Consider the following 10,000-nt stretch of genomic DNA (forward strand, 5'->3'; position numbering starts at 1 on the left):
CGTAAAATTTTACTAATAAGAATAATTCTTACAAGATTTTATTAAAAAAAAACCTGATGTAAAATATATATATATATATATATATATCTCTATATATATACCTATATTTTTATTAATTTTTTAAATCAATAAAACATTTAAATGTTAAATCTATAATTGAATAATATTTGTCTAAGTTATGTGGTGAGTTAATTAGAATGCATTTACGGTAGGTATAGAAAAAAATTATATACATATAATGAGAGCATAAATGGAATGTATAAATTATATGTAAATATTATAATGTAAAATATGGTATAACATAATAATTATAATTATGTATATAGGGAAATGTATATGCAAAAAAAAAAAAAAATAATAAATTATTATTAATATATAAAATAATGACAGGGTAAATGTGGATTGCCATTATAAATATATTATGCATAGAAATATATCATAATATTTTAATTATTATGTAAGGTTATAGTATATATGTGGAATACCATAATAAATAATTTATATATGAAAAAAATCTATATATATTTTAAAAAAAAAAAAAAAAAAAGAAGAAAAAAAAAAATTAAGTGGTGTGTAAAGAAAATAAAAATATATATATATTTTTTTTTTTTTTTTCTTTCTTTCTTTCTTCTTTTTTTTTTTTTTTTATGTTAACACATATCTTATGATATAATGTATATACTTAAACTACTATTGGTATATAAGTGATATTAACATAATAGATATATGTTAAATAAAAACTAAAATATAAATAAAAGACATATTTATATGTAAATAATAGAGATAACAATACATATATTTTATATATTTTTATTATATCTTCTATATGAAACGTCATGAGAATTTAGAAGATATACTTTATTTATTATCTTCATTTTTTCTTCTTTTCCCAGGGGAATTATTCATAGAATTTGATGTAATATTCCTTATATTACACCATCTAGCTATAGTTGTTCTGTGAACTCCATAAATAGTAGCTATTTCTGGTATGGTCAAGTGTTGTATATTAAGTAATCTATTTAATTCTTCAGCACTTGGTGGTCCATTATTTCCAATCCTTCTTCTCCTTCTTGCGCTTATATTATAGGATGAAGGTGTATTGATATTAGAACCTTGTACTTCTGTGAGGTTATTCTTTTGGCTATTATTATTATCATTATTATTATTATTATTATCATTATTATTATCATTATTATTATTAATATTATTATTATTATTATTCATATTATTAATAATACTATTATTATTTTGCTGAGATATATTAAAATTTGTATCAATATTATTATTATATTCAACTGCAATTTCTTGTGTTTGTTCTTCAACATTATAATTATTTGAATTGCTTATGTTGAAATTCGTATCCACTATATTAGTAGATATGTCGATATTATTATTAAGGTTTGAAACAACGTTCGTATAATTATATGCAGTATATGAATAACTATTATGCGCTATGTTATTTGATAAATTATATGGAGGCATTATATTATTGGGATATTCTTGGAAAATGTTATTATTTGTATTATTCATATTATTTTCATTATACATGTTTTGATAAACATTCAAGTTGTTTAAACCTACATTTGGATATGTTGTTGTTCTTGTCGCATTATCTCCAAGACTATTATTATACGTTGTTCGAGGTACCATATATTCAGTTGTATTATTATGAAAGGAATTGAAATTATTTATCATACTATAATTGATATCATTCCTTACAGAATTTATATAATAGTTTGTATTATTAGAATATACTGAATTATTATTATTCATCATATTTATATTTCCATAGCTGTTTGAAGGGTGCACATCATTATTTTGTATGTTTTGTTGTGGAAGTAATAAAGCTGTATTTCCATGATAATTATTAATATTCATAAAGTTGGTAAAATTATTGTTTTGATTCATGGAATTAAAAGAATTATTATTGTTCGTTTCGTTTGAAATTTCGTTTTGTATCATATTATTAGATATAGTTATTTTATTATTATTTTCTACATTATTATTCAACATATTACATGCTGCTATGGAATTATTGTTAAAATATAAATTATTCGAATTGTTATTATTAAATTCTAATCCACTAACTGCTGTTGTATATAACGATGATGAGTTATTATTATAGAAATCTCCATTTGATGTTATTCTTTGCATATCGCTATCAGACACAAATGTACCACATACATTATTAGATTCTTTTTGATTTATTCCTTTTAATATATTATCATCATTTTTATTATCATATGAATAATTATTATTATCATTATTATTATCATTATTATTATTATTAGATAGGTTATTCTCATTCATATATGCAATATTGTTAGAATTCATTCCTATTTGATTCATCGCATTATTCATATTTCCAATATAATTACTTTCTAAACTATTATATACATTATTATTCATGTTATTTAATACATAATTTGTATTAGGCACATATTCATTGGATGTTATACCAGTTGTCATAATGTTGCTATTATCCAAAAGTGTTTTATTTCCCTGTCCTTCAAATATGTTGTTCTGGCTAATATACATAAAATTGTTGTTAAAATATGTATTATTTCCTGTAGTTCTATTACTTCCATTAAGGTTGTTATCTGTGATATTATTATTTTCAATAGAAATTCCATAATTCTGATTTCTATTAGAGTTATCTACATTAGGTTGGATGTTATCACAATAAATTTCATTGTTTTGAGAATTCTGAACATTAGAAATATTAATCATGTTGTTGTTCCAACTAGAACCATTAAGAAAATTGGTATCATTAATGTTCTCATTTTTATTATTCTGATTATTATTATATTCATATGTATTATAAAAGTTCACATTGTTATTTGGTGCATTATTATTCATATATTCTTCATTTGAATGGGACACATTATTTTCTTGGGACATACTTTGTGTTTGCACTTCATTAATTCCACTTTGAACATTATAATAATTATTATTTGTTATATTATTTGGGAAATGTGTATAATATTGTAAAATGGGACGTGTTTGGCTTGATATATGATTAGTATATTCTGTGTTTTGTGTTACATAGGAATCTTGCATATGATGGTTACCTACATAATTATTAATGACAGTATTATTTGTTAATGTGTTTGAATTAATATCATTATTTTCTATTTGAATGTCGTTATTTATATAACTATTGTTCATTGAACTATATAAATCATATGAGTATGTGTTATTATTAATATTGGAAATATTAGAACTTAAATTAGAATTCATACCAGAAATGAACGTGTTATTAGTGGTGTTGTCGTTATTCATGTAAGGTGATACATTAATGATGTTGTTATTAATAGAAGAATTTTCTTGAATAGCATTTGAAGGATATGTATTATATAATGGTTGGTACATTTCATTTGTATTCACATATGAATTGTTTTGGATTTGGCAATTAGAAGGAGTGTACAAAATGTTATAATTTGTGTTAATATTATTTTCTTGATAATTATATTGATTATTCATATTATTATTATTATTATCACTATTATTATTATTATTATTATTATTATTATTATTATTATTATCATTATTATTATTATTATTATTATCATTATTATTATTATCATCATTATCATCATTATCATTATTATCGAAGTTGTTTAAATATTGCTTGTTTTCTCCACTTTTTTGTTTCTCCATATTATCTTGTCTTGAAGAATCTTTAAATGACATATTATTATCATTATCATTATGTACATTATAATTAGACGAATTATAATTATCATTATTCTTAAATATGTTGGAATCATTTTTTTCTTTTATATTATCATTCTGATCAGAATTTGTCTTTATGGATTCATTAGTTCCAAGTTCATTTAAATTACATACATTATAGTTGTTATTATTTTGTGATTCTCCAATTTTGTCCATGAGTGTTGCTTTAGATAAATAATAATAACTCTTGTAATCATTCAAATGCTTTTCTAATTTGTCCTTATTCTTAGATACAACAACTTCATCTCCTTGGTTATATGTATCATATATTTTTCCCAAATCATTTGATAAATGAAATTTATCTTGTTCATTAATATTTTTTTCATCATTTTTATTTCTATCTTCGTATGGACTCATATCTTCCTGTTCTAAATTATTTTTTTCTTTTTGTATATCTTTTTGGTCGTCTTCTTCATCGTCATCTTCTTCATTTCTTTTATTTTCTAATGAATCATTATTTTCGCTGCTAGTTGTGGTGTTCTGTGAACTACACGATGTATTATTATTTGAGTTATTTGTGCTGCTTGATGTGTTATTATTTGTATTGCTTGAATCATTTGAATAATTTGCGTTATTTCCTTCATTTGCATCATTTGTATTATTTTCATCATTCACCTTATTCACTTCATTAACCGCATTCATCTCATATATCTCATTCGTATTATTCATCTCATTTATCTCATTCGTATTATTCACCTCGTTCGTATTATTCACCTCATTCATATTATTCACCTCATTCGTATTATTCACCTCATTCGTATTATTCACCTCATTCGTATTATTCATCTCATTCATATTATTCACCTCATTCATATTGTTTAGCTCATTCATTTTATTCATCTCATTCATATTATTCATCTCATTCATATTATTCACCTCATTGACATTATTTACCTCATTCACATTATTCACTTCATTCATCTCATTCATATTATTCACCTCATTCACATTATTCACCTCATTCACATTATTCACTTCATTCACCTCATTCACATTATTCACTTCATTCACCTCATTTAGCTCATTCACCTCATTCACATTATTCACTTCATTCACCTCATTTAGCTCATTCACCTCATTTAGTTCATTCACTTCATTCACCTCATTCATTTCATTCACCTCATTCACATTATCCACTTCATTCACTACATTGACATTATTCACCTCATTCACTACATTGACATTATTCACCTCATTTAACTCATTCACCTCATTCACCTTATTCACTTCATTCAACTCATTCACCTTGTTTACTCCATTCACCATATTCACAGCACTCACCTTCTTCACAGCACTTACCTTCTTCACAGCACTCACCTTATTCAAAGCATTCATTTTATACACAGCATTCATCTTATACAAAGCATTCAACTTATTCAGAATATCCGTCTTATTCACGACATTTACCTTATTCACAGCATTTATCTTATTCACAGCATTTACCTTATGTACAGCATTCATCTTATACACAGCATTCAACTTACTCAGAACATTCGTCTTATTCACAATATTTAGCTTATTCACAGAATTTAGCTTATTCACAGTATTTACCTTATTCACAGAATTTACCTTATTCACAGCATTTACCTTATTCACAGCATTTATCTTATGTACAGCATTCATCTTATGTTCAGCATTCACCTTATTCATGTCATTCTCCTTATTTACACTATTAATCTTATTCGCGTTATTGGATTTATTCACACCACCGAACAATTTTGATATAATATTAATTGTGCTATCTGTTGTATCCATATTATCTAAAAGATTCTTGTGTATGTAGTTATGAAACTGTTTGCTAAATTTATAATCTCCTTTGAAATCAACCTTTGAATTATCATATAATGAATCTCTATTTTTATTATTTGTATTACTTATATTTTTATCAGTTGATATATTATTTTCTTCATTACTCGAACTATTTCCCTCTTCATAATTTGAACTACTACTTTCTTCACATTTTATTTTAATATCTTTTTTATTAAATATGAATTTATTAATTTGTGACATGTTAGTCTTTCTCTCTTTTGGAATATTTATAGAATTACGTTTGCCTTTTGATCCCCGATTTATTTTTTTTTTGTGTCCTTTTACAGCTGTTCCCCTAGATTTTCGATGATTTTGTTTCATTGTATTATCATTATTAGTTTTTATATTGTTTTCATTATTTTGACCATCTAAATGATTAGGTTTATTAATATTTTCTGTTGGATCTTCATCTAAATCAGCTAAGTCTTCTTCTATATTTCTAAAATTTTCCTCAACACTTTTACTAGATGTATAGGACTTAGAATATTTTTTCTTAAATCTCCATATCCTTACGAATGATTCAAAAGCTCCATATCCATGCCATTCGTAAGAGGTTAATATTTGGTTTACTAATACCATAATATCTTTTTGGAATGAATCCCAATCATAAGATAAATTTAACATGTTTGGACGATGAAACAAAGTAAATTGTTTTTTCATTGATTTAAAATTTTTATATAAAATTTTATTAAATGCGCTTATGTTTCTTCTCTTGTGACGCATCTTCTTAGAACAAATATTCTCAACATAAAAACTATATTTCATATGATCACGAATAATACGAACAGTACCATCTACATTATAATAGTCATTTTCATAGGGTTTATAACCAGGACAATATATAAAATCTTCTGGTTTACATTGTTTATAGTGTGGTATAAAAAAACGTAGGACCTCTATTGGGACTCCATACATATGATTTGGTTTTGACAATCCTTCTTTTTTTGGATCACTGCTTGGGTAATATTTTTCTTTTAATTTTTCAAAATCGGGATTGTCCCAATCCGTTGTATAATCTTGTTTATATCGATTTATTTTCTTATTCATAAGTATGAAAATCATAAAGAAGCAAGATATTTTAACAATTCGAGAATTATAACAAGGGGTAAAGGTACAGATTAATTTTAATAACATATGTATTTTGAAATAATCAATAGGCGTTTTATCTATAAATTTGTAATTTCTTAAAACAAATATTCTTAATATAGTATTTTGAATTAAAACATTAATATATCTAATTAAGGATCTATAACACAATGTATTTGTACAACTTAAATCCTTACATATACATAATAATTCTAAAAATGGATCAAATACATTTTCATTATCCCATGGATAATATTTATTAGGAAACTTCATTGTTTCCATATTTGAAATTATTTCGCTTAATATACAATTAGATAAAATATTACTAATTTGCATTACATTTTTTGTTTCATTTTCATCTTGTTCTGTTCCTGTAACGTTACCAGAGGGATCTACATTTTTACCCCCATTGTTATTAGGACGATTACTTTCATGAATTTCAGGATTTCTAGAATTTCCAACATTTCCAGATTTTACAAAATTTCCAGCGCTTTTAACATTTGCAGATTTTAAAAAATTTCCAGAGTTTTTAACATTTCCAGATTTTGCAAAATTTGCAGCATTATTAACATTTCCAACATTTGGTGTATTTTTTGCTTCATTTTTATTATTTCTTATATCCGTATTTATAATATCATATTGAATACATTTATAAATAAGTGCTTCAAGTAGTATACCAAATTTATTAAACATGATTGGTATCCTATCAGCATTTTGTTCATTTTTCCTTACATATTCATCATACATAGATAAAAATTTATTAGTTTTCATATATAAATCAGATGGACTAACTCCTAATAATCCAACACGATAAAAATGATATATAAATCGGAATTTTTGACTTTCAGAAAAGAAAGCATAATTTGATAAGAATGAGTCAATTCGACGAGTAATAGAACTATATGCATCAAGTTTTTTTCTTGTTTCACATAGAGTAAAAATTAGTGAAAATTCCAATCTCCTATATATTTTAATTTTACGAAGATATTTTTTTGGTATAGGTTCCTGAAGAGCGTCAAAATGTTCCAAGAACTGTTTCATATGTTCTTGTACGAATAATTGTACATAATCATTAAATGTAACAAAATGTATCATTTTTTCATATCTCATATATGTGGAATGAAATATTAAGCTACTATAAATTAGAATATCTTGTAAATACCAAAATGTAGGTTTCATTTTGATTAAGAATTCTTTAATTAGATTGGAATTTCCAGTACGTCCAATTTTACTTATTCTATATGTATAATATTGGTTAGTATCAAAATCAAAATAATAATAATATACATAGTTATTTTCAGGATCGGCAATATTCCAAAAATTATCAAAAGTTATTTTTATATTATATTCGTAAGAAATCTTATCAATGGTATAAAAAACACTTACATTATTAGTAGCATTTAAATTTATGGTCCTTGCTAATAATGTATCACGACACCTAAAATATCTATTAATTCTATAAGCATTAACCATTCTGTAAAATGAACCCTTTGGCTCGTTAGGTATAGACCATTGATAATCATATATTTCTGATTCATGAATATTTCTATAATTAGTTGTATACCAATTATCAGTTCTAATAGAATTAATATTAGAATTATCAGTAATAGTTGCACTAGAATTAAAAAATCTTTTCCTAGTGATTCGACGACGACAATTTGATGGAATACACGACATACAATAATCAATCATCTTACGATAATACGATATATTAAGTATGGGATTTAAAATAACATATAAATCTCCAGATGATATTTTACTGCTATTTTTTTCTAAATGCAAATCAAAATATATATATTTTAGGTTATCATAATATTTTGTATGTATATAATCAAGTATATCAATTTTCTTAACACTTTGGTATTTCATTGACAAAAGGTAGTTATTTAAATCCACATATTTACAATTCAAAAATCTAATTACATTTGATAAATAATACTTCTTCCAATCACAATCAGTTTTCACATTTACATCATCATACAAATCATTTGGATTAGTGTTAACAAGGGTACAAATATTTGTTTTAGAATTTCCATTTTGTTCTCCACATATATCAAATGTTCCTACATCCATTCTTTTGTTTGTACGTTTTTGACTACTTTTTTTATTTGCAATATTTGGTCTTTTGTCATCCGTTTTATTTTCTATGATATTATTATTTATTACAGAATCACTTTGTTGAATATTTTCTTGATTTCCTTTTTCTTCTTTTTCTATATTACTATTTTTCTTTCCGATATTTCTTGTCTGTCTTTTATTTGGTATATTGTTTTTATTTTCATTTTCTTCATCACCTTGTGAATTTTCTTTCTTGCAGTTGGTTACAGTACTATTTCTTAATCTCATAGGATGTATCGATATACTGTTTTTATTCTTTTTTCCTCTAGAAATATCTACCGTATTATTCCTATTGCACGTATTATCATAGATGGATGATGTATTTTCCTTTTCTTGATTCTCAGTAATAATATTGTCTTCATGAGTATTATTATACTTTTTCGTTGGCATAGTATTATTTGAATTATATTTTTTCCTTTTAGAATTAGTAGTATTTTTAACATTTTGTAAATTATTTGTTTTCTTATTAATATTTTTTCCATTGTTAATTGAATCATTTCCCCCTAATAATACATCTTCGTTAGTTACTTCATTGTGTTTATCATTAATGCTTACATCATGTAATGAAGAACTTGTATTTTCTTGTTTCGTTGTAGAATCCTTTTTTATCTTAAAACAAGTATCTGGATTGTTTGTTTGGCAAAATATATTATTTTTAGTATGGCTATTATTATTATTATTATTATTATGTTTCATATCATCAGACGGATCACTTAGATCAAATATATCTTTTTCTGGATTGTTATTGTTTATTTTGTTATTATGATTTATACATTTTTCATTTATGTGTCTAGGTTCTTCACATAATTTCATGTCTTTGCTTTCTCTAGAACTTGAATTATGTAAATCCAAACGTCTATTTTTACATATTTTATTATCTTCGCTGTCAGTAGTATCATCCTCAATTACATATTTTTTCCGAACGATATTTTTTTTGGAATTATCGTTCCTTTGGCTAGATGCCATTCCACTAGATGGACAATTGTCATCTACATCAACTTTTCTACGTCCCCTTTTCATTTGATAGTATTATAATATATATATAAATATATATATATATATATATATATATATATATATATATGTATATATTGGATCTCTATATTTTTAAATATAAGACAATTCTAATTCCATTAGAACGGCAAATAAATAAATATAATAGAAAAAAAAAAAAAAAATTATATATTCATGGGAATATATGTATATTATAATATATATATATATATATATATATGTGCAAAATTATATGCTA

At 24.1% G+C, this 10,000-nt stretch overlaps 1 protein-coding gene across 1 annotated transcript; it reads right to left on the bottom strand.

Annotated features, from left to right (window-relative positions):
* Positions 1-858: 858 nt before the first annotated feature.
* PRSY57_1465400 (hypothetical protein) lies at positions 859-9,768 on the bottom strand (the record flags this gene model as incomplete). Its single annotated transcript, XM_012910250.2, has 1 exon — positions 859-9,768. One exon carries the CDS (start codon positions 9,766-9,768, stop codon positions 859-861), a length of 8,910 nt encoding a protein of 2,969 aa, XP_012765704.2.
* Positions 9,769-10,000: the final 232 nt, after the last annotated feature.

The sequence above is a fragment of the Plasmodium reichenowi genome, chromosome 14 (genome assembly GCF_001601855.1).
Source record: "Plasmodium reichenowi strain SY57 chromosome 14, whole genome shotgun sequence".
In the NCBI taxonomy this organism is placed as follows: Eukaryota; Apicomplexa; class Aconoidasida; order Haemosporida; family Plasmodiidae; genus Plasmodium; species Plasmodium reichenowi.